This window comes from Strix uralensis, chromosome 9, assembly GCF_047716275.1.
Source record: "Strix uralensis isolate ZFMK-TIS-50842 chromosome 9, bStrUra1, whole genome shotgun sequence".
Classification (NCBI taxonomy): domain Eukaryota; kingdom Metazoa; phylum Chordata; class Aves; order Strigiformes; family Strigidae; genus Strix; species Strix uralensis.
In genome coordinates, this window is record NC_133980.1 from 3,025,233 (window position 1) to 3,051,745 (window position 26,513).

General features: G+C 36.5%; 1 protein-coding gene across 3 annotated transcripts in view; it reads left to right on the forward strand.

Annotated features, from left to right (window-relative positions):
- Positions 1–26,513, forward strand: part of SMC4 (structural maintenance of chromosomes 4) — a 40,793-nt gene that overhangs the window by 9,738 nt on the left and 4,542 nt on the right. For all 3 annotated transcript variants that reach the window (XM_074878431.1, XM_074878433.1, XM_074878432.1), the window contains exons 6-20: positions 10,351–10,515; positions 11,599–11,726; positions 12,326–12,466; positions 13,377–13,527; positions 14,380–14,544; positions 15,329–15,562; positions 16,162–16,347; positions 17,784–17,945; positions 18,503–18,728; positions 18,827–18,906; positions 20,588–20,740; positions 20,887–21,013; positions 22,466–22,655; positions 23,579–23,723; positions 24,793–24,966. In XM_074878431.1, the coding sequence (XP_074734532.1) occupies positions 10,351–10,515; positions 11,599–11,726; positions 12,326–12,466; positions 13,377–13,527; positions 14,380–14,544; positions 15,329–15,562; positions 16,162–16,347; positions 17,784–17,945; positions 18,503–18,728; positions 18,827–18,906; positions 20,588–20,740; positions 20,887–21,013; positions 22,466–22,655; positions 23,579–23,723; positions 24,793–24,966 (2,427 nt within the window). The remainder of the gene's footprint in view (positions 1–10,350; positions 10,516–11,598; positions 11,727–12,325; positions 12,467–13,376; positions 13,528–14,379; positions 14,545–15,328; positions 15,563–16,161; positions 16,348–17,783; positions 17,946–18,502; positions 18,729–18,826; positions 18,907–20,587; positions 20,741–20,886; positions 21,014–22,465; positions 22,656–23,578; positions 23,724–24,792; positions 24,967–26,513) is intronic.

The window sequence follows — 26,513 nt, forward strand, 5'->3', positions numbered from 1 at the left end:
CCTCTTTATCCTGGCTGGTTTGCCTCTAAGGAATTACTAAATAAACGGGGAGCACTTGAAGGGGTGTCGCTTTTGGACATTGCAGGGTGGTGGGCAAGTCTGGGGAGCAAAGCAAACCGGCCAGCAACCAGTAACGCCGCTGAAATTGGCTTTTGCAGTCTTTCAAGGTAAGAGAAGTATAGTTGATACAAACTTTTTAAAAGGAAAGTGGAGTTTTGCTGGTAACTCCCATTCAGGGTCTTTGCAAATGAATATTGTAGAAATAGTAATAAATGGCACAAGACTTGGAATTAATTTTATACTAAAGGATGATATCATGGGAGCAGACTTCTATCAGTTGATTTCAGTTTACTTTAGAATCTACTTTCAAACAAATTGAAAAGTAGATTACTGTACTAATTACAGTAGTATTTCACTTAAATGTGTTTGGTAGACTTTAAAATATTCTTGTATAATCTTAAGCAAGTAAAACAACTACAGTGATTTTATGTGTATATATTTTTGTAACTGATTGGGATGTCATTTTGTAATGTACTAAATTCTATCCTATGGCAATATTATGTTGCCAGAAAGGAAGTTTAGTCAAGTTTTTCACCTGCTGCTTTGTGGAAATAATGTAGGAGTCACTCTTTCAGTGTATTGGAGAGGAAATGAGGGAGAGCAGATTTTCTTCTCACTTTGAGATAAGCCAGAAGTTCCCAATTGTTGAGGTCTGCTTTCCTAATGAGGCACACCAACATTTGAGCTAAAGCACTGAGTGGAGCTCAAGCTGAAAAGCTCTACTGGGATTATAAATGGAGATCTATGCTGCCAACATCAGGGGTGAAGAGAGGTTTGTTCGAGAAAGGTCAAGGACAGCTGAGCTGAAGTGGTAGGAAGAATTAAAACAAGTGTGATAATATAATTAAGTAAAACCATATTCTCTGAATAAAATATTATGTAAACATAGAAGCCTCACACTGATTCGTAGAGTGCAGAATCATTTTCACTGTTCAAATATTACGCTTTATGCCGAAGTGAATACAGAGCAGCATAAGATATGCTAATATGTCTATGTGCAGTTTCAAAATGAATTCTCTTACATTATCAGGAAACTTACGTTGGCAATTCGCGTGACTTTTATTTTGCAAATTACAACATAACATTGTAACCAATGGTTGTTTAAGCTTTCTTCAGAAAAATAGGGAAATACAGAAAGTGGAGAAAAGCACTTTTTTACGGGCAGTGTGTAATTTAAAGTGATTGGCTAAATAGTTTAATTAGAACATACCAATAATCTTAAGTCAAACATTGTAGGTTGAGTTTGACAATAACCCACTTAAATTCCAAAGTGACTCTAGATTTGCACTCAATTTGTATTCTTGTATTAAATACAAGAATGTCCTCAAGAAAGCTTCTAAAATTAGACAGATGTGCAAACAGCTTGACAAAGGCTACTTTTAAATTATTTCCAGAATGCAGAATAGTAGTTTTGTGCGAACAACTGAATGTTGTATAACAGGCTAACTCTTAAGTTTTTCCTCATCTTTGGACAGTAGTGGCCTTGTAGATTTGTGTATGTGCATTTATTACTTATTTGACTTTCTTGATTTCCCACCTAGCTTATAACACTTTTCTTGGAAGGCAGAGCATGAAGTTGAGTATTTGATACTTTCTCCCCTCCTGTATGTTTGCCATCTGGTAAAACTGAAGCGTAGAAATGAGATATAACTGCAGGCATTAAGTAAAGCAGCAATAACAGGGAATTGGAAAAAAAACCCCAAAACCTCTTGTGGCTTACAACAAGAGCTATATTACAGCTGCGTTTCCAGGAGAAGGAGAATAAGGTTACAGGAATATTGGTTATCTTTGTACATAGCTTCCAGTGCCCATGTGTGTAGAATTGGAATTCATAGTCAAAACTTTACATGAAGAAGGGGAGTATGGGCTCACTCTCAAAATAAAGAAATTATCATTCTGGAAAATGAAGATACACAAATTCAGTACTTATTTTTGCCATTCCTTACTGTACTTCTGCTTAAAAAGTGAGAGCTATTGTTTTGATAAAGTAAAAACTAAAATGTGAAGTGTGAGCACTGTCATGCTAGTTCAATATAAGAAAAATAAAAAATGGGAGAGGGGTTAAAACCAGTGCAAGTAGCATACAGGGAAATGGAAAGACTCGTCCCACATAGCTGCCTAGTGGCTTACATAAAATAAAAATGCATTTCGGGTGCCTTTTTAAATTCTCAAGAAACTGGTTACGCAAAATACCCAGGAAAAAAAAAAAAAAACAACGTTGAGGCAACTAGTGTGAGATGCAGAAACTAAGAATTATACAACTTCCAAGCTAGCACTTATCAAGTGATATGACAGGTTGATATTCATTACTATTTTTCCTCTAATTTTACTCCCCAGTGACTTCTGCAGCAGTTACAAGTTCTGTCAAACATGTAGAATTAGAGCTGCATTACAAAAGAGCCTAAACCTTAGTAGTAGTAATTTAGTATTAGTGCTAGTTCTAATGTCAGTGTTCAGAAGCGGGTTAGGCTAGAGGACCAAAGAAGGAAAAACAATAATTGGAGTTTCCCACAATTAGTCTTGGATATTCTATCTTTTAAATCTCTGTAGAAAAACAGATTTATAGTAAACATTCTAAATGTTCTAATGTGGTTTCTCCTTCGAGCAAATCCATGGTGGCACTGGTGTCATTCTACTGGCAGCATAAGCCATTGCTCTTCCTTTTGCTGGTGACGCCAAGGAGGTGTGTGCGCAGTATTTTCAACTCCTCTAACTGGCTGGTGAAATACTTGTGAAATCTATTGTCCGTATCCCCCATGCTCTAGGAGAAATGCTTCACCGTTTGAAAGAAATTGAAATACAGCTGTGTTCTATAAAATAAGATCAAAATTTCTAAACTTTACTATTATTAAGAGAAGTTTGCCTTATGCCAGGTCAGTTCTGTCTAGCCTTCCATATTAAAAAGTTAAGAAACAAATTGAAATTGAATTATAATTTGGATTGATCAAGATTGGATTCTTCTTCAACAGGACAAACAATAACAGATTTTGCCTACCGCTCCACAAAACTTGGAGTTAGAGGTGGCTGTTACAACTGTTTTTGAAGCAGTCTGGATATGCTGACTGCAACTCAGCTGTTTGCTTCAGTTCAGTGCTTGAAGGACAAGTTCCATTGATCACCTGCTGCATGTAAAGAAACCCCTATTGTTCTGAAGTTCAGTGTGGTATGAATTTTCAGAGTAACTCAGATAACACTTGTTCCCAAAAAAGGGCTCATACTTAAGCCATTTTAATCTAAAATTCAACATGTTTAAAAGAAAACTTTTTTTATGCGTGCATATATAATAATACTGTGTCACAAACATCACAAGACCGTTAAGCTTGTGATGCTTAACAAAGTTAAATGAAACAGTGTTCTGACCACTGCCTACATTTGCATATCACTTAAATGCAACAGAATTATGTAATAATACTGTAAAGTTGCAATCTGTAATTTGTTTAATAACTTAATTTAGTAAGCAAATTGAATATACATATTGACAGTATTAAGAAGTTACAAGATGACTGTAATTGTGCTGTAACAGGTGTTACGCTTGGGATTACAGTATAGCCTACTCATACCCAACCATCACTCAGAGATTTTGGACTCATTAACAAAACTTATTTTTATGGGTGTTTAAAAAGCCTTAAAAGCTAGTATGTTATCAAAAGTATACTACCGTTACAGTGAAACTAATAAAATATTATTCTGAATTTTAAAAAAGGCTGTGATTGCCTTAAAAATACCAAATATTACAGTCACAGTCATCATATCTAAAATTTTACAATAGTTTTGTGTAATCCTGAAACGATATTATCTATTTTGACCATAACCCCACTGACAGCTTGTCCTCCAAGTACCATAACGCTTCTGTTACAAGGCAGGAATTAGAAATTGGACAGCTTGTACTAGCTGGGCTTATTTTACTTTCCATTACTCCAAATGCTGGTAACAAAAGAGTTCTGAGATGAGGCTATCATCTTGTATCGATGCAGAACCACAGCTAGGTAGATCTGACATCTAGGTGTGAGGGGGTAAATCCAAATGTTGAAATTTCAGGAGACTTCTGAGAGGAAAATACCCAGGCTATTACAGGACATCCTCCCTATTTGCACTAGGCTGCCTTTGTACAACTTGAAGTAAGAAGGCTTTCCTCCTGCCCAGCACCTCAAAGATGGAGAAAATAAAAAGAAAAGCTTGTATAAAGGATTTGTCTAATTTACCAGTATTGACAAAATGTGTGATTTTTAAGCCTGGATTCAATTGATAAAACACACTGAAGTTCCGCAAAGGGTTCAGAAGATTTCTTGTGTTGTACTTGCAACGGTTGAAGTGGGAAACTAAGACAAGTAGGATGTCCTGCTCTCTAAGGTAATGCCTCACTAAGTTTCTCAGTTGTGTGTAAAAACACTGCAGGTTTTTCTAATAGTACTGCATCTTCTAGGCTGAACTCTAAAACTATTCCTCGTGAGCAAAACTGAATGTAAATTTCAATCCAGCTAGATGTTATGTTACTCCACTTTTGAATTTGACTGGTGTTGGAAGAGCTCACCTGCCAAAAACCCCTCTAAAAACTAAAACACAACTGCAACAGAGAATTCCCCTCAAAAAACCACCCAGACGACCCAGTACTCCCCCGCAGAGTGCAGTATGTGTCCATCTACTGGATTCCAAGCTACAAAATTCTCTTGTTATATGTTTTAATGTGCCCATGCTTTGCTGTGCTTCAAAAGTGTTTTTAACGTGTGGGGTTTAACACTCAAAAGCTAGTCCAATTTGTTAGGTTGTATAGGATCATGCTAACCTATCCCAAGGTTTTCAGGACTCCTATTTTAAAGCTTCAGATCAGGGCACCAGAAATGAAATGACAACCCAAAATCCTGGAAAATTGTTTTTACCTACTTGCTGTCGTAGTGATTTTGTGGAACGTTAACAAAGTAGATCTGCAAGTGTTGTAATAAGTTTAGTTGACAAAACTCATTGTGTTGCAAGACACTGTCTTCAGAAGTTATCTTTTCCCAAATTTTCAGGCATGACAAGAGGAGGTGGTAATTGGTAAGCAAACATCTTTCTCTGTAAGTTCTCCAGAAACAACTAGTCATAATGCAGGCAAGTTTCCACAACCAAAGAAATGTTTCGTCATGAAGAGTTTCAAGGTTGCTGTTGTTAATCTTTTAATGTCAAAGGCTTTTTGCTAGCCCTGTCTCATTTCATACCAGAATTTTAAAATGGAATCTGACAGCTGTAGTCTGAAACGCTGTAATTCCAGTTCCAGCATTATTACAGCCTGAACTACTGTTGTGCCCAGCACAGATGACCGATGACTACAGTTTGTCACCATTTGAGGCTGGATAATGTTGGGTTTGGGATTTGCGCATTTTGCCATTCAGACTTCTTAGCTTTGGAATTAGTGCTTCAGTCCACAGACCCTACTCTTGATGTAAAAGAAGGTTGCTGGAACATAATGCTACCGTCTGCCAAGAGCAACAAACAGGAGTTGCCTGCAGAAGCGAAGAGTAGTAAGAATCCTGTTTCAAGACTAGTGGCAAGAGCTGCAAAAAGGCAGCTTAATGAGTAGGTCAAAACTCTTCTTTATCAAGCAGTTTGATAACCTTGTTTAAAATTCAAATCTTCATATGCCAGAAAACATTGGATAAACTCATGAAAAGCTTTTTGTTCCAAGAGGATCAGCTGTTTTCAGAAATGAACGTGTAATTTTAGAGTAAATAGTAGTAGTGCTAAGAAATAAGGTAATGGGGTTTTTTAAAATTTTTATTGTCCCACCTTTTGAGGGCTATATGGGAGGTGAAATTCTTGCACTTCACAAACCTGCTCTAAGAAGTTACATGAAGCAGTGGAGTGTGGCTATATTGAAGTACGCAGCCTGCGTTGTTAGAGATGTGCTGGTCCTAATGAGAACTGCAGTCGAACACAAATACAGAAGAGTGTGTGCAACGCAGTCTGAAATTTCATGAATTCTGCCTATAATAGATGTCTTACATTAAATGCACAGCGTTCTTAAAATACCCCTAGGATGCAAGTGTAACTTCTACTGAAATGCAGAGAACTCAAAATAGACCTTTGACTTGGCAGCCTGGTAGCATTAAAATAGTGGTAGAACATGCTGATGATGTTGCCACTTGTGTCAGTTCATCAGACATCTTTCTGGGCATCCACCCACGGCATCCTGACGGGCTGGAACGCAGCACACACGACAAGTCCAGGCACTCCTGGCTAGCGTGGTTTGCACTGCTGCTTCACCCTGGGCTTGTGCTGACCCTCTCCTAGTTGCCTCTACTGAGTCGTTGATTTCAAATGGTTAATTCTATGGTGAGCAATTCTTACACTGGTTTTTGAAGGCTTTTACAATTTACTTGCTTTAAAGTTTTTGCTCTTATGCATAATAGAAATTTAAATTTAGATAAAGTATCTTAAATATCATGGCAGTGAAATAATTCACCTCCTCAAGAGTTCTGCTGTGCAAAGGAAGGTACAATCTCCAGCTTCCAACTTCCTTGAAGTTACTCCTCATACTTCTCACTAGAGGAAATGGCCTTCATATGAGAATGGGTCTTGCCCTTTTTTTATAACTTTGTAGCCTGCTGTCAAGCAAGGTTTCTCATTATTTGCCACAGCAGTCAGTTAACTTTACTGCATAGAAATTTCTCCACAGATAAATTTGTGTTCTCTAGTAGAGTATACCAGTTATTTTCTGGTAAGCTGAGGCATTCTGTAGAAACTTATTTAGATGGATGTTCATTCATCGTACAGTGTTTGAGTTGACTACGCTGTTACTAGAGATGTGCCAGCATCCCAGTGATAACTTCAGTCTGATGTTGACAACTTCACAAACAACGCAGAAACTGAAATTGGGTTTGTAATTCTATTTAGAGTTCTTGCACTGAATGTAGAGCCTTCCCAAAACGCTCCATGGATATTTGATGCTTTTTCATACAGTGATTACTTAACTTTTGTGGATGTTTCATTCGTTGTTAGCTGGCTGCCAGTGTCACCGATACCTTGGTGTTGACATCCATTTTGATTGTCTTCTCAACTAAATAGAGGATTTACTTCTCTTTTGTTTTGCACGGTGCTCCCTCTCCTCTCATGAATTCATGCCTGTGAACTAGGAGAACTGAGGCAAATAATTAAAGAGATTTCCTGGTGGTCTGTTCTGAGAGTTTTGAAGTTTAGGTGTGACAGCTATGTTAAGCATGCCCAAGCATGTTTTCTTTTCAACAAATGTCTGCCTGCTGCCGCCTTAGTTTCACTTTCAAAAATGCTGTCCGTATTTTGAAAGATCTTTTACTAGAGAAATCAGCAAGGTTGTATTTTTTTTTTCCACATAATTCAAATAATGGGTTAAGTGATAAGCACAGTTAAATGGTTAGGAAACAGTTAAATTGACTGTCAGGTTTTAACAGAATGCAGTTGTAAAATGTCTTTCCCCTGTTAAACATTGTCATGACTACTTGCAAGAAGAGCAGGTACAACTTTTTCAGTCTGTTTTATCAATTAAAATAGTTGGAAACCTTTTAGCTTCTTAACATTAACTATAGGGCTGGGCTAAACAGATTTATATATTAACTTGCTAAATAATATAAATATTATATAATAGTAAATACTCTTATTACTCTGTTATTATTTATAGTTTCTAAATATTTTAATTTTTACCCTTGATAAGAATCCAAGAATTTAAGTAGGTAGTCCATCTACATCTCTTCACGTAAGATGAATAATATGTAATTCTAATACTGCTTGCCTCTGAAGTAGAGGAATTGCATATAAAACTGGCAGTAGCCAGCTTGACAAGTTCATGTGCATTATCTTCTCAACTGTACTCAATTCACTTAAACTTTTCAAAATGTTATTGTATGTATGGCCTAACCTGAAGTCACCAGTAATTCCTGGTCATCTGGTGATGTATTTATCTACCATGTAGACAACCAAATCCCTGATTTCTTAATTTATGAGGTTATAGAATTAGATACAATTGGATTACATTTCATTAGTTATTTACTATATCATTAAACATATTGTAGTTATATTCCATTACACTAGTAAGCTATGGAGAACCCTCACAACTACATTATTGTCTTTCCTTAGATGGTTGTGACTTAAAGATGGTTAATTATACTTAGCCAGTTCATTATAAAAACAGTTGATTTACATTCCTTGCTTGTCCATAATTCCAGTGCTCATGTTAAATCCAGGGCAGTTCTGTGGGTAACAGCAGCACCTCACTTGAGGGATATACATGGAGTGTAGAAAATTCTTAGGCTTGATGCTCAGCACCTGAATTAAATATCTTTTCTGTGATTGTTTTTTTCTTGGATGTAAACAGAGGAAGTACTTTAATGCAAGAACAAACGAAGTAGAGATTTGTGATAAATCCACAGAAATTCAGGTTACACAGTTTCCTACACAGGAGCAGTGTCTTGCTGACAAGTGGCTTTTGATAGAGAAATCATACTTTAGTGGCAAAGGAGCAAATGTGTGATTGGAATTGTATATAATACAGCTGCAATTATTAGAAAACTAGTTGTTTGGCTTTTTGAGATGCATAAGAATGGGGTTGTTGGGGGATATTTTTTTGTCTCCTCGAGCCTGCTGACACTTTAGGAGCAGTAATTACTAGAAAATAAAAGCTTAGATGTATTTAACTTCTAGAATTTTAAATTAAAAAAAAAAACACCTCAGTTTTACTCTGACAAAGGAATTACGTGCAAGAAAGATTTATCTTAATAAATACTAGGTCTTATTTTGCAAAATTTGCAGACTTTTGCTTTTTCCCTTTCTACTCAGCCAGACGGTATTTACTAATGGGAAGAGAAGCAGAGGGCCACTAGGTGTCATTGCATACTGAGTACGGGGGTAAAATCACTTTGGCCAAAAATTCTGATCGTTTCCTTAGCTAGTGTTCAGGAGTACCTTATCCTCGAGTTTCATAGCTGGTTACAGGTCTGATTTACAGTGCTTGCCTAGAAATCCTGCCCTTCGTTGCCTCCTGTGACCGTCCTTTCTGGTTCTCCAGCAGTCTCCTTAATCACCCCTCCTTCTGTATGTTCTTGAGAGGTTCTTCCTCACCCACGCTTTTGTAGAGACTTAGCTGTCAGCTCAAGCTCAACAACCAGCCAACAATGACAACTGAATTCTTCACTGTTTTCACTCTGTGCGTATAGGCTTAGGCTTTTTTTACATACATAGCTTGGATACTGGAATATAAATTTTGTTTTGTTTTTAAATCTTGTCAAGTCCAAAACTAAATTAAAGACTTTAATCCAACATGTTATTTCATGTGTTTAAAAACCAGTCACAAAGGCCAATACCAGTATTCTGCACTGTTGGCTATTGATTTTACAAATAAATTGTCTCGTCATGTACCTAACTATCCAGGTTTTTGAAGGCTGAATAGTTTTTAAGTGCTCTTATTTTTTGCAGCATCTATCACATTTATTCTTGCTCCAGATACTATGTTAATACATGTATATTCAATGTCGTGTCTTCACCTACTGATATACGACCGTGTAATTTACAAAATATCATCTGTATTTTGAAACGTTTTCTGCTACTCTCTCCTAAGCATAAAATGTTGATAGTAGATTTTTTTTGTTGGCTAATGATGGCGTCAGTAAAATGAACAGTCCTCGTCATTACCTCAGTTTAATCTTTCATAATTCTTATTTTTTAAAAAATAAAATTATTGTTACTATTCAGCTTAATAATTTAAAGTTAATGCTGTACATAAACAAAAATTAAATGAAGGAAGCCTAATAATTAAAGAATGTTTTTCTTTTTCCAACAAGGAAGTCTCACTTATGTGAATTACAAGTCCAGTTCATCCATCAGACGTGATTTTATGGACCTTCTGTCTTCTAAAGAGAGAACCCATCAGGGACTTCAATCCTGATTAAGCTGCCTAAAGACTATTGTGTGCTACATGACCTAGAGGGCATGCTTTATTCTCTTCTTTTTTTAGGTTGGGGAAATACATTTTGAATCATTAGAGAAATGAAGCAATGTGTAGACCCGAACGTTGGCTTCAGAAGAGACACTGCTTTTTGTGCACATCACCACCGTGCACTCCTTGGAGGAAATTTCTATTCATTTTGATCTTTTGTTTTCCCAAATCTGTTGCTACTCTGAATAGTCATTTTTGATTGCTGCGTTATCTTGTTCTTTTTTTTATCATGCTACAATATGGTCACATACCTGCATTCCAAAAACGTTTGTATTTTTTCAGAATGCTAACTCTTTTCCCCAGGAAAAAAACCACAAAGAAAAGAAAACATCCAACTTTTCTTTTCCAAGGGGGAAGTTGAACAAATTGCAATGATGAAACCGAAAGGCCAGACTGAACATGATGAAGGCATGCTGGAATATTTAGAAGACTTAATAGGATCTGCACGACTAAAAGATCCTATCAAAACTCTGTGTCGCAGAGTAGAGATTTTAAATGAAATGAGAGGAGAAAAGGTGAGCCTCAGAAAGTTTTGTTTGAATTATAAATAAGAAGTACAAGCTTGCAGTGTTTCACTATTGAATTTTTTAGAAAAACTTAAACACTCGGTTAAAATTTGGCACTCCTCTACAAGAGAAGTACAGAGAAATTTTGAGTAACCTTTATTGCATCTGCTGTTTCTCAATTCTAAAAGAAATGGGCAGTCAAGGTCAGTTGCCCTTTTTTAAACACTTAAGAATGCTGTTGGCTTTCGATTCCCAAAGGTTTGAATGCTTGCATTGGAACACAGGATTTTACCTGCTGAACACTCTTTGATCATATCTGCATGCATTAAATGCTGCTCAGACTGAATAGAGAAACAGATTACTTGTATCTAAATATATCCAGGTAGGGTTTTTTATCTGCCTGACTCCTATTGCTAAATCACAGATAGTAGAAGTATCAGGGAAACCTTTCATATGCTAAGAAAACGGAGAGAAAAAGAGGGAGGCGAGGTGATGCGCACACAGCTGTAGGAGGATGCTTAAAAATACAAAAAAATTAGTTGTGACTTGAGTTATGTTGATCTGTTGCAAAACCTGCTTTCGTAACGTTTTATTTATGCATTGAGTTCTAAAAGTACTAAATAACATCCAAGTTCTTTTTACTGGATGTGTCCTAGGTAAATCCTGTTATGTTGCAGACTTTGTTTTAAAGGCTGGGAAGGAAAACAAAAGACATAGTTGGAGGAATTAACCTAAAAGGGGCTAGTCAAAAGGTTGAAATCTAGAAAATAACATATACAGACTGTCCATATGTAACTCCTCTTCATTTCTCACCTACATTTTCCTTGATCTGCCTGAGCTGTTCCTAGCATCTGTAGGATCCCTTTTCAGTTTTAAATTAGTTTGAATTGCCTTAGAAGGACAGTCTTTGCAGAAATGGTGATCTGTTATTTCAGAAAGCTTGTAGATCTAAATTGCCTTGCAGAAGTAATTGGTGAAGATCATAACCCCAGAAGACATGTGTGCTACGAAGGGTCTGGGGTTTTTCTCTTCATGGTTTGTTCTTCTGTAGTACTAGCAGTAAAGTCAGCGCTGACTCTCTGTCTTGTCTAGTTAAACAGAGTTAAAATGGTGGAAAAAGAAAAGAATGCCTTGGAAGCAGACAAGAATAAAGCCATTGAATTTCTTTGTTTGGAAAACAAAGTGTTTAAAGAAAAGAATCATATCTGTCAATACTATATGTAAGTAATTCTCTGAAGTTTTGATTTGCCTTTAATGTGGTAGTGGTGATGTTAAACTCTGTTTCCATATCTCTTAATTAGAATTATTTTGCATTTCTTAGCAGCTGTGTCAGTCCTTCAAAATTAGTTGTATAACATGTGGCTAGTGATTTTTGTTACAAATTATGAAATTAAAAATTTCAAAATAAAGAGACCATTTTCACCAAAAAACTACCCAACCAAACCCTCAACAAACAAACCAACAAACCCCCCCACACACACGCACCCGCACACACCCCCAACACCACCACCAAAAAAACCAACCCAAAAACCTGCTTGCCAGCTTTTTACAAAGTAAAGTAGTCTGGCAAATTAATCTCTTACAGCTTCATACTTAAATTGAGAAAGTAGATCACTTAAAGACTTTCTTTCATCTGAAGTGTCTAAATTGTTAGATTTCCTTGCTGTTTTGTATTAAATTGGCAAGGTTACTCAATAATGAATATTGGGGTTTAATACTTTATATAATCACTTTGTTATGCTTAAGATTGGAAATACATATTCATTATAAATGTTAACTTTGTGGAAAAAAGTGGAATTTTATGGGTTTTTCTTCCTAGCCATGACATAAAGAAACGAATAAATGATCTGGAAATGCAGAAAGGAAAAATTAATGAAGAAACCAAAGTTGTTAATGACAAGAGTAGTAAACTTGCAGATGAAATGAAAACCAAGAATAATGCTTTGAAACAACTTGAAAAGTAAGTACTTTAGGTATAGATTCGTAAGCTTAAGAGTACTGTGCTCTGCGTGTGTGGTGTTGGAATTATCAGGATTTTCAGAAAAAGCTGTGTTTAGTTGTATGTGGCGAGTGGGGAGAAACACCCGAGGAAGCAGAAGTATACAATAGTTGCATGGGAAGATGATCAAACACAGAGAACACAGCTGGGTATTTCAGTAGCTCTTCCACCAAAACCAAAGAATTATCTGATGAGCAGAGTCACTTATGGTATATCTAAACATTCCTTGGCATGGATTAAATGATCTTTTGCACAAAAATAAATCTTAAAAAATTCTCATTGGTTTGATTTGATTTGGTTCTGCAGGTTGCTTCTCTTGGAGAAATCTGGGTAATATTCAAAATTGGTGTAAGGAAAGGTTTGATTTTTGATGGATTTTTAAGTATGTTTTTATATTGACTACAAAAAATAATGGGGGGATTGTTTCAGGGTTTTAGATACACAACCATAGTGCTTAGGTACATGGATGTTAGGTGTTTTTCTCTTGTTTCCTTATGAATCTCTTCTGCATAAATTGTGTTTCCCTAAAATTGATTTGTCTGGGTGCTAATCTCCAGTCCAACTGCAGTATTAACCTTCTCATCCTCTGAGATCATAGCAAGTTATTTGTGAGAGATGGGAATTATAAATTATATCAAAAAATACTAATTCTGATGATGTGTTTAGTATTGCTTTGTTAGTTGATCTTTTTCTGATGAAACATAACTTCCCTGGGGAAAATACTGTGAATATAGTAAGTACTGGATGTTGTTTTTCACAAAAACTTGTGTAGTATTGGTTTAAATTCTATATACTTATTTATTAAGATAAGCTCTACTGACATAATTTTTAATAGGATGTGGAATAGATTATTCTCTTTTTTTCCCTTTAGGAAACTCAATAAAATTGCAGAGTTCATAGAGGAAAATAAAAAAAAATTTACTCAGTTGGATTTGCAGGATATTAAAGTCAGGGAAAAACTAAAACATGCCAAAAGCAGGGCTAAAAAACTGGAGAAGCAACTTCAAAAGGACAAAGAAAAGGTACTGTGAACTGCTCCTGGATTTAGTTAAGGAAAGGTAATGGGTTGCTCTAGATGAGAGTATCTTTGTGCAGCTGGGATAAAACAGCAAAGGACACCAGTTATACTTTGTGCAACAAAGAAAACGGAAATATATGGTTTGATTTTTTTTTTTTTTTTTTTTTTTTAAATCAGCTATTTTACAGCATTTAAATCAGCTAGGGATTTTGTTTGCAAATCACTTACTGAAGTAAAGCGTTACTCTCCCTTAAACCATTGCTCATTGCACATCTCGCTATGGGAGGCTGTGGCCAGCAGTGCCTACAGCAAAGTCAGAAGCTTTCCTGCTGCTTCTCAGCTCTGTTGGGAGGTCTTGTGGCTTGCAAAGCATCTTGTTATCATGCTGTTGAGATTACAGGAATGTTGTGTGTTCTCACAGTTACTGCCTTTTCAAAACATTTTTTTTTTTCTGTTTCCCTAGTTCATTTAGTTAATTTAGTGGATATATTTTACTTACTTGGTTGTTGCCAGCTGTTACAGATCTTAAATCACTCTTTGGATCAAGAGTGGCCTTCTAAAAGAAAGTATTTAAGCCTTATTGTGATTCAAAGACTTGTTTTTATGCGTAGAGCTATGTTTTACTGTTACGGCTTGCTTCTCTCTGACTAGGCTCTAGAACTGAACGAGCCTTGCACATAAAAATCCAGTCCTCCTGCTAGAGCCACAGTGTATCTTACCCTACGAAAACGTGAGCTTCATTAGGGCTTACTCTTCCTTTGACTTCCACAGAGCACTTGAAAGGCAGGGTTTAAAGATAAGGCAAAACTGTTTTGTTTCAGTGGGAGAAGTAGTTAAAAGTCTTTTCCTTGCGTAGGTGGAAGAATTGAAAAAGGTACCTTGCAGTAGTGAAAAAGTTATCAGCGAGGCAACATCTAAGAAAGAGCTTCTTGAAAAGGCAAAAGAGAAAGAAGAAGAAAAACTCAATCAGGTTTTGGATAGCCTTAAGGAAGAAACACAAGAACTTCAGGAAGAAAAAGAGGTTTGAACTGTCTTCACTGAGTGCACTTACTATATTAACAGATGTATAACTTTCATGCTCATGAATGAAACGATCACGTAATAGTTGTAAAATGTTATTTTACATGACAAATGTGCTGTTTCACGTGTTAGTTCAATGGAGCCTAACTGGGAAATCAGTTTTGAATTTTTATTCAGACCTAAATCATTCTCATTAAGTTGTCTGCTTTTTATAGTGATCATGTGTCATCAAGTGTAGCATTCATATATGTATATTAAATAATTCTACACTTCCATTATTTGAACACACTTTAATTTTCTCCCATCAAAATTTTTAAGCCAATATGTTGCCTAAATAGATTGTATTTGAAGTAATAGACAACTATTGCAACACTTGGTCATTGTTGTTGGTATTAGCTGTTCAATCACTAAACACCTGGAGGCTGCAAATTTATCCTGTAAATTTAGGGGATTATTTTCTTGTACTTGAAAACATGGTTTCTCTGTTTGATCTGTAAATTAGCACAATATGTAGGGCTTCTCCCAACTTTAGGTTGAGAAAATCATACAAATTGTACAGAATTGTTCTATGATAATTCCTGGATGTTCTTTCTAATTATGAAAAATGCCTGGTTTCATTTCCATTCAGAATATGTTAATTAAGAAATACTTGTTCTTCTAGATAACATAACTGTTTTCTGCTGACAGGAGAACACACTCCTTTCCTCTTGTTCTTTCAGATACAGTGTGATGTAATAAATCCCACAGTTGTCTGGCTTTAGTTGTAACATTGTCCATTTTTGCAGAGGAAAGAGAAAGAGCTTATGGAGTTTAGTAAAACAGTGAATGAAGCACGTTCAAAGATGGATGTAGCCCAGTCAGAGCTTGATATCTATCTCAGCCGTCATAACACCGCTGTGTCTCAGTTAAATGAGGCAAAGGAGGCTTTGACGACTTCTTCAGAAACCCTGAAGGAAAGGAAAGCTGCCATCAAAGATATAAAAGCAAAATTACCCCAAGCTGAACAGGAATTGAAGGAGGTGAGACTTGATTTTCATAATATAAATTTCTTTGAGTTACAACAGAATGTTGCAACACACAAACCAAAGTTCCACTCTTCTTTTTAGCAATAATTGTGGTGAAAAGAAAAAGCTATCTCCAATAAAACAACATTTAAAAACTCTATTCTAATAGTTAACTGGTGAAGTAGATATTTGATTTCAAGCTTATTTTGCGTTAAGCAAACGTTAACATTAAGCACTGAAATTAAATCCTACATAGCCCTGCAAGGGAATCAGTTTAAATACCATAATGAGACATGTTAAAATAAATGAAAGACTATGTTTCTGAGCCTTCTTTGAATTTCAGTTGTTGCTCCTCTCTCATTTCCTAAAGAAAAAAAAAAATCCCACTACCTTGTGAGATTCATGATTCATAAATTCATAAGCTGTCATACTTGTATCAAAGTATACTGAATACTAACCGAAGTATATCCAAGTATCAGCCATTCTTCTGATAAATGTTTGCAACTTCTGCTTGTCAGTGACTGGTTTCATTGCCTACACAACCATGAATCTAAGACTCCCTGAATACATCCGTTTTCGTGAGGCTAAGAGAATGTCTTTCTTTTAACCATTAGAAAGAGAAAGCACTTGAGAAGCTGGAAAGAGAAGAATCAGGTGCCAAGAATCTCGTTCGAAGTCTGCGTCAAAAAGTAGAAGAAGCCAAAAGTTCTTTATCACTAAGTCGCAATCGAGGAAAAGTGCTTGAGGCTCTGCTTCAGCAGAAGAAATCTGGAAAGATTCATGGACTATATGGAAGACTGGTAAATTTTAAAAGGCTATTATACTTTTAGTCTTAACCTTCATAGGGACAGGGTGGTGTTTCTGTAATTGAGCGCAAGGTAGAATTCCTCACTTCTCTGGTGCTATGAATTTGGATAGCAGAGTTGCAAATCCTGTGGACTTGCTATAAATTAAAGAAAAGAAGATTGTTGAGGTTCAGCACTAAGCAAAGGCAATGGCTGTGAGAAAGCTTTATATTTTTGGTAGGCTGATCTTTAAGGTAAATCACTTAGCTGCAGTCTCTGTGGGAGTGTGCTCAAGCCAAGAATACTAACAGTGTCTTGTAAACCTGCCCATAAAAAACATCTTACAACTGGTATGTAACTTAAAGTGGAACTGTACACATTGATATTTTTTTTGCTTCAAGATTTATAAAATTTGGTGATCTCTCTGCTGTTTATTTCCTCTCGTTTTACTTGCATACATGTCAAATCAAAAAGAGCAATGTTGTTGTTTCAGAAGACCAAGGCAAGCTACGTCATAGCAAAGCATTGAGTGTTATCAGTTCTTTCCAAGCGGTGTTGCTTTAAAGTTTGGCAAATTTGAAGCTGAGGTAGAGTTCTTCATTCCTTTTTTTTTAACTAGCACTGAACAATACATGCATATCCATGTAAATATAAAAGTGCTGGTTTTGTATTCTGCAATTTTCTCTTTTTTCCCCATCTGCTCATCCAAAGAGAAGTATCTCTGCTTCAGAAAAATCAGTTTATTCAGTGTTAGGCATATTTTTAAAATGTCTGATTAGATTTATTAAAAAAGGATGATGTTCAAACAGCAGCAGACCACTGTCTAGTACAGCTGACATGTATTTTGTCTTGTGCTCTGTTACCACTTGCCACAGAGAGGAGCGTGAGGTTAATCTGTTCTTGGATAACTCACAGTTGGCTGTGCATGCTGGTTTTATCTGCAGGTACACAAGAATTTTTCAGAGATGATGGGTACCCCTGTACCTATTCTTCAGATCAGTACAGGACAGCACACAGAAGTACATGACATGTTGCATCCTACTCAGCTGACCAATGGTAGAACCATACACAGAACACGTTAAATGATTTTGTTAGGCCAAACTGCTGGCATATAAAATTTAATGTTTGTCTACAGAAAATAAATTAATGCTACCTCGTTGCTCTACCAGAAGCAGCACTTCTGAAGCTCTGAGTATATGAATTTCTACTATGGGAACAAGTACCTTGAAATACATAGATAGCAGTGTGCAGGAGAAGACAGGTGTGGTAGTATTTTACGAATTCTAATTAAAGTTTAAGTTCCTCCACAGAAAATGATCTTGTAATTTGTTTTCATCTCGTTTCACTTTGTGTAGTTTTTGTCATTTATTTCTTAATACCAAGACAAAACATTGTTGCCAAACTAATCAGTGTACTTCTGCCTCCCCCCCGCCTCACCCCTCAATTATCAGGGAGACTTGGGAGCTATTGATGAAAAGTACGATGTTGCTATTTCATCATCTTGCGGTGCCTTAGACAACATTGTTGTTGATACCATTGATACTGCACAGGAATGTGTGACTTTCCTAAAGGGAACAGGAGTTGGAGTTGCCACATTTATAGCCCTGGACAAAGTAAGTACTGGAGCTTTGGCAAAACAAATTGTTGATTTACCCTCATGTGCACAGTATTAACACTGTATATGTGTAGGGTATTCATATGCATGTGTATAAATATGTATTGTATATTAATATATTACACTGTACACGTATTACTACAGGTAAAGCTAAAATATAAAACGTTTTAATAGGCTGATGGTACCTTAGAATATTCTACTAGCAAATGATAACATTTACTTACAATTACAAGGCTTTTTAGGTATCTGTATGACAGATATTTGGCGTGACTTTTATATTTTTAGATTCAGATTTTTTAAAACAAATTAGCAAATTTCATAATCCAAGTAATCTAGTAACTGTAAACGACAAAAATGATGAAAGAGAACAACGAGTTATCAGTCAGTTTTTAATTACACTGGAAGTAAGTAGAGCTCCCCAAGGAAGGAAGCTTTGCTGTTAATTGCAGCATGACTGCATTTGCTTTAAAACCTTAACATACCTTAGAATAATGAAATGACCTTGTAACTTATCCAAAGGAATTTCTCATTCATTTATTTACTTTTCTGATGTAGATGGCTGTATGGGAAACAAAATGTCAGAAAATCCCAACTCCTGAAAATATTCCTCGGTTGTTTGATCTGGTGAAAGTAGAAGATGAGAAGGTTCGCCTGGCTTTTTACTTTGCGTTACGTGATACTCTAGTAGCTAACAACTTGGAAGAAGCCACCAGAGTAGCATTCCAAAATGATAAAAGGTGGAGGGTGGTAACCCTGCAAGGACAAATCATTGAACAGTCAGGTATTTAAGTGCAAACTTACAATTATATTTTCAGCACTGTATAGACGATATTGAAGCGCGGTTAGCTTACTAACTTCTGTTCATCTCTTTTACTTCAGGAACAATGACTGGTGGTGGAGGTAAAATAATGAAGGGCAGAATGGGTTCCTCAGTTGTCATGGATGTTTCAGAAGAAGAGGTTAGTACATAATGTTAATTGAAAGTGGAATTTCATCAAAGTTCCTTATCTTTTGGCAGTTCATACACATACACGTGCTGTGTCCTTTTGAATCAGCATGAGTAGTTAACAATCTGATGCAAGATACATTAACAGGGATTTGTAGTTCACAAGGTTAGCATAGGTTATACTGCTCTTAAGTGCATTTGTTCACAGCCCAGCCATCATATGCTTATTACTTAATTTTTAGTCTCATGGTATATCTTTGATAGCTTGGAAACTGATGGAAGGTAGGGGTGAGAACATGGGAGATGCTGATCATAAGGGACTGTTGAGCTGCAGGGCAGTACACACAAACCTCTCAGCAGCAAGAAAAGACAGGTTTGGTCCTTCATTTTGTGTCCTTGTAAGATTTGTCAGGGAGTGGCAGAGCTTTCCTTCTAATTTGTATCTCACAACTGTTTTGGAATATCAAGATACAGCTTGCTTTTTCTTCTGAATTCTTTTAAGTTTTAGTCTATAGTTTTGTTTAGTGCAGATGTAGCCTGTGTCCTTTTTTCTAGTATCTGCTGATCAACTTAACTGAAAGCAAACATCAAAGTATTAATACCTCTTCAAGAAGACAAACTCCCCTGTGTAACTGTCAAGGAAACCACAGCTCCTCACATCAGTCCTCTCCCAACAGGAGAATGAGCTTTTGCTCTTTAGGAATGAGAGCTATAAGCCAACGCAAGGGTTAAATATTTGCTTACCACTAAGGACACAGAAACAGTAGTTAATTTTTTTTTTAGGTGAAAATACTTTTAAATCAGAGAACTTCAAAATGAACTAAACATTAAGGTTCTCTCTGATTTCTCTGCTGGAGGAGATAACCATGTCACCACCTTTGCTATCATTGCTGATGTTTCAGCACTTTCTGGTTTTGTCACAGAGGTTAAAGTAAATATCTATTCTTCTCTCATCTGTCTTCTGTATTTTCACCTTCACTTGGCTTGGAAAATAGGATTGCATTGGCCAAGAAAAGAGAAAATTCTGCAAACCCTGGAGAGTTTGACATACATTTTTTTTTTTGTCAAGGCTATTCAGATAATGCTGTACTTGTAGAGGACTAACAAACTAACCTTGTGGACAAAGTGTTACTGCCCTAGCCTTGTACAGAGTCCATAAATATATAAGGCAGCTCATAATTAGATCTTACTAATTAAGGGACTTTCTTATTTCCTGTCTTCACACTTTATATTTATTCAGTGTTCTCTCCAAGAGACAGACTTGTGTGCTGTTTTCTGTTTGGCCCTTGGGAGATACTGTGGCACTCAGTAAAGATCAGTAGCCATAACTTAATTTCTCCATTTTGAGTTTTGGCTCTGTACCTGTCTAGCATAGTGGGCAACTCCAGGTAGAACACGTATATTCTTATCCACGCACCTGTTAGTTCCTTAAAACCATTCTCCATTATGCTCTAGTTTTGACAAGAGATTCTTCAGCTAATTTTTCTTATGCTTGCTCCTCTTGTATTTCACTATTATAGTTGATCTCAGCAGTCAGCCTCCATATTCTGTCCAGCTATAGCAAATTTTCAAGTTTTTACTCCACTTTCTTCTTATTTTTTAAGAAATCATAGACTGTCAAGCACATGAATAAGACCTTGCTTTGTTTTGTAGTGGCGATGCTAGGCAAATGATCATACCTCATTTTTGTGTAGGTCAATAAAATGGAATCTCAACTGCAGAAGGATTCTAAAAGAGCAATACAGTATGAAGAAGAGAAATTACAACTTGAAGAAGCCATAAGAAAACTGCGCCAAGATATTCGGGAAATGAGAAATACTTTAGAAAAGTATACAGCAAGTATCCAGGTGAGTAAGTTTATTATTGAGGCAATATCTGGCTTCTCCATGAATGTGCAGGGGGATAACTTCTCAGCTTCAGTTTAACAGAGTCCTTGTTAGTGTCGAGGATCTTTTTAAAGTACAGGATTCTAACAAAGTTGTGTTTTCTGTAGAGTTTATCTGAACAAGAAATTCATCTAAAGACCCAAGTTAAGGAACTTGAAGCTAACGTAATTGCTGTTGCTCCGGACAAAATCAAACAGGAGGAGTTGGAAAAAATCCTTAATAGTTATAAAAAAGGTATATTTTATGGAGAAGGGATTATAGATAAAAATTGTGGTCCCGTTCTTTTACTAATACAGAAATGAATGGTTATGGCTGTGTTCTTTCACATTAACAGTGTGGTATTGGATGTTGGTTTGGAACCTCTTTTTTTTCCTAAGGGGGGGGTGGGCATAAAAGGTCCTTCTAGAGATCAGAGAGTAAAAACCCTTCTTTTGCAATTGCTGAAGTTCATCTTTCAGTCAAGATAAAGTAAGCATTACTTTCAGTATTTTTTTGTTTATTTGTTAGATTTTTATGGCTGTATTACATACAGATTCATAGGGAAACTTAGTTTGATTAGGGGTAAGAACTGTTAATGTGGGGGTAATGATATTACAATCAAGTAAAGGTTTTTGTTGTGCTCTAACTGGACTGTTACACGACTCTAAAATGAATACCCTGTGTTCTGTTGTGGACACAGTGTACCCCCGTTCTTTTTGTGAAAGATGTTTACTCTGAGAACTTGAATAACAGTTTCTCTGAAGAAATTAGTAGCTTAGTAAAGTAAACCTTAACGGCTTCTTTGTATTTCTGGCTTGGGGAATAATATGAGCACAGTAAACCATCATTCCCTTCCCCTGCAATTCTGCTGTCATAGCATTTTAGGAAAGAGAATATGTACTGCTATGGGTTCCCTCTACGCCTCTTTTGAACAGTATAGCACCAAGAGAGTATGAATGCTTTACTTCCTCAGTCACACTAAGGTTTGATGTTAATAAATATCTTCTCTAACATTTCTACCAAATAATGGAGAGACACAAACCTGTGTTCTCTGGAGAGATGACTGCCTTCCACCTTTCAAAATCTGCTTTACCCCTTCTGTCCCCAAAAGGAGATTCTAAATCTCTAGCAAACCTAGTGTGAGATTTTGTTTTGCCCTTAGAATACTAACGTGATACATTGTTTAATTTTTGAAAGCTGTTCAACTTAAGGTGGTTTTGTTGAGTTTTAAGTATAAGCTAAATAAGGAAACTTATCTAGCTTTTGAAGGTAGAGTAGGCTGCCTTCTTACTCAGCATGTGTAGTAACTACACAGTAATACCAGCCACTGAGCAACGGTTAGTGGCCAGTTCTTACAGTTTAACCTTTGAGCATTTTAAATAAAATGCAAAGAATGACCTTGGAATGGTACATTAAGAAGCTATCTCATGTATTTAAGTACTCAGTTGGATTACTTAATGTATATAAAAATTTTTGGTGGTTTACACCAAAAAAGCTTTGGTAGTATAACTGTCAGAAAGATGTGGGTGTTATTCTTAATTTTTCACAGTATAAAGGTGAAATTTTTCACAGTATAAAGAAATATGTACACTTCTTCAATGTATTAATACAGCAGAACTTTTTATCATCTAAATCTTGATGTATTGCAGCAGTCCAGTGTTCCTAGGGTCAGCATAATGACCATAACCTGATCTTGTTTATCAACAGATTATGACAGCGCTGCTGAGAAAGCTGGTAAAATAGAAAGTGAAGTTAAACGATTGCATAACCTCATAATTGATATCAATAACAATAAACTCAGAGCACAACAAGACAAACTTGATACAATCAGCAAAGAAATAGATCAATGTACTTCAGCTGTTACCAAAGCCCAGGTGGCAGTCAAGACTGCGGACAGGTACAGTAAACGTCCACGTGCTCAGTTGTAAAGCTCTGGGCTGTAACTGCATGTTGCTGTGACTCGTGTCTGGTCACAGCTGGACCTTTCCGGGGGGGATTTGTCAGGCTAGAAGAGATGGTTTTCACCCCTTTATGACTAGAAGAAAACTGGGGGGAGAAGGTCATAACCTTTTTCTCTAAACTGATTGACCTCAAAATGAGACTGGTTCTTAATTAAGAACCATAATTTTTGTTAATTAGTGTGCTTTATATGGGCAAAAGATCAGAAACCTAGAAAGCTGAGTGACACCTGAGCAAGGAGAGTCACATCAGCCTTCAAATAGCTTTATCTATTGGCATCAGTGCCTGCAGGACACTGGCTTGTTTTAAGTAGTTTTCATAGCTAAAAATCCTGTGATCTTAAAATCTTAATTTTCAGTTGCATGTCTAATCTTAAATGTTGCTTGTGTCGAGGAGGTAAAGGGAAAGAATATTTTTTTGGTTTCTAATAGGCAGTTTAAAAGTCACATTTAATTTTCCTGCTAATATTTGCATATCACTAAAATGCAGTATTTCAGGATAAACGTTCAAAATAGCACTTAACTGACATGCAGTGGAGCAGTTCAACTCTGAAGGGACTAAAATGTGATATTTTTTTATGTTAGCTTAACAATACACAATGAGTACTCACAACAAATGTCAAAACTGCCTCTGAAAGAACAAATTAAGTCATTTAATGAGGTCTGTCTGCTATATGTGTAAAGAAGACAACTTTGTTTTACTTGGATATCTCAGGGGTGTGAGTTCATGCATAAATCAGCACTTCCTCTTTGGTTGTCAGTAGCGACTGAACAATCTTTGTAAGTAAAATTGTGTTTCTAGATTATCTTACATCATGTTTGCACTCATGTGAGGTATACAAACATCTCTGTACCCATGCAGAAACCTGAAAAAATCTGAGGAGTCTGTTCTTCAAACACAGAAGGAAATCGAAAATAATGAGAAAGAAATTAAAAACTTAACAGAAGAGCTGACTACACTAGAAGACAAAGCTGCGGAGGTTATAAACAATGGCAAGCAAGCTGAAGTAAGTGTCACGTTAATTTAGTGTATGTCTTCATAGAGGATGCAGTTGGTAAAATACATTTGAGATGACAGTTGTTGTGCTGGGGTTGTTCTAATGGCAGATGCCTGTTAACCTTCATCCTTAGACATTCCAGGCAGGCCCAGCAAGGGGTTGCATTAGTTGATAGTACCTTCATTTATTAAAAAAAAAAGCTACCTTGCTATTTAAGCTTCAGACTTGACAATGCTGGTCAAAAGTATCTTTTTTTCTCAGTTACATCCTCCAAAAATTCCCACAGGGATAAAATGGCAAAGGATGTTCTTTTCTGTATCCTGCAATATACTGTGTGTATTCATACAAAATTGATAATTATGTTTAATCATTAATCAAAGTTGACCTTTAGATACAGATGTTGGGGGGAAAAAAAATAAGCTAAAGCGGTCCTAGTAAGTGATCTGGTGTTCAGGTAAAATCAGGATGATGAGTTACATCCTAGTTATATCCTGCTATTCTATTCCTATGTGCAAATTTTGTTGTACAGCTGCAGAGTGGTGTTCCACAATGGTCAGGGAATGGTGTAATTTTTTTTCTACTTACATGGAAATAGATCTTGACCCAATTTTCTGAAGCTAAGAGAAAACTTAAACCTGAGTTTCCCCAAGGAAATAATTTGGTTTAAGACTTGCTTAAAACCAGATTTTTTTTCCAGTTACATGGGACTTCAGTTTCCCATCTAGATTTATGTATGAGAGTGAAAACAACCAGGATGACTGAAATTCTTTCAGATAAAGCTGTTTCTTTGAGACTGTCTTTCTCTAAAACTGCCTTTTAGCTAAAACCATCCAAGTGTAGGACTTGTCTGATCCAAATCTGGAATGAAAATAGAAACTGCAGCATATTTTCAGTCATTTCAGAATTCAGGGACCAAGTTAATCTCAATACAAGCATATGTGCTTATTTACATCAATACTTAGGATTGTGGAGAGTAAGTTCTGTGAATAATGTAGTGAAAACAAATCTATAAACTGAGAAAGTGGTAACGTTTTTGTAGGCAACTGATTAATACACTTTTTATGTCATTTCTGTTTAGGAAGCGCTGCCAGCAGTTCAGGAGGAGCGTCGTGGTTTACTCCAGGAGATTAAAACTATTCAGGATGATGAACATGCACTTCAGAAAGAAGCTCTTAATATTAAGCTGAAAATTGAACAGATTGATAGTCATATTTCTACACACCAGTCAAAGATTAAATACTGGCAAAAAGAGGTAAGGAAATTGTTTAGTTCCTGAAATTTGAACGATAAGATCTCAAAAGATTAATACTTTAACATGTAGTTAGAAAACAGATAATTTGGGAGAAAAGTAATATTCAGTTCACAGTTTATTGGTGTTTATGCTATAAAAACTAAAAATGACCTTTCAGTCTTTTACTTTCTCTGCTTTACATACAGGGTTATGGATGAGCCATGCAATAAATGGCTCAGCTTCTAGCTTTTCAAGGTCTTTTAATTTATGAAAGAATGGTAGGATAACTATAATTGACATAACACTATCTATGAGTAATTAAGAGCAATGAGGGGAAAAATACATCACCCATAAAGGGCAACCAGGAGACTTTTTGTGCCTGCATATCCTCTCTGTGCATACTAAAAATTGTTTTCAAAGGGTAGGCACCCTCAGAGGTGAGAGAAGCAAAGAGGAGTAAGATGTTGATAACCAAAACACAAGTTTTGTGTAATTGTATCCACTGCTGTGTCCACTGAGCTGCTGTTTATAAACTGGCAACAAGACCTTTTCCTCGAAAGCCTTTCCCCTAGAACTTGTAGTCCATTTGGTACCTCACATTGCCATTCCCCAGTTATAGATAATTGGGCCAGTAGGAATTCTGCGGGGCCAGGAGGAAACTCAGCTCCTCAGAAATTGCTGCTTGAACCAGCTCGTTGAATAAATTGGAGCAAGGCGTTGCTAACTCCAGGTGCTACAACACTGAGCTTCTCCGACTTAGAGTTGTGTGTGAGCAGCAGCCTTCACACGGGCGAACACACCGATAGCTTTCCACAGACCTGATTTCTTGCCCTCCCGTCCTTTCTAACTGCACTAGTTCTGTTGAACGAGCCACTTCTGAGCGCTGACATTTGATGTGTTAATTTTAAAAGCATCTCTGATCGGCTTCCAGGAAGGACTTTTAATTCTTCTGGAACCAATTCTGCACGGAATCCTGACTTTTTCTGGCCCAGAGCTTAGTTGAGAGCAGAGTTGACAAGAGGTAGTGCTGGGGTCTTGCTTTGGTTTTCCCAGTTTATGGAAACAGCAAAAATCAGGCATGTGCCCAGGCTGGCACACTCAGGAAGGGCCAGTTAGGTGCCTGGAGCTCATAAAATTACATTATCTTTTTATTACATGTCCTTTCTACTTCATATTTTAATCTTTAATGGAGGTATGGATGTAGACCAGCATGGTGCCCTTTATACCCTCGTTAACAGGAGGATAATGGGGGCAAAACCAGCAAGCAGAGCCGCTGTCAGAAACTTTTCAATCTTGAACACATAAAGTATTAATTATATAGATGTTAGAGTTCTGTGGCATCAGTAGAGATGACTTCCTCGTTATCTGCTACTGCTCCTATTACAGAGAAGGATCTTTGTAAGAATGATGTATATAATTTTCAGGAAGAGAATAATAGGATAAAAGGATATTTGTTGTCTTTTTTGCATGTTGTTTTTAAAGGGAGTCGTGAGCAGTCTTTGAATGTTTTGAGATTGGAAACTTCAGAATCTACTAATACAGAAAAATGTTTATTTTGGAAACACGGG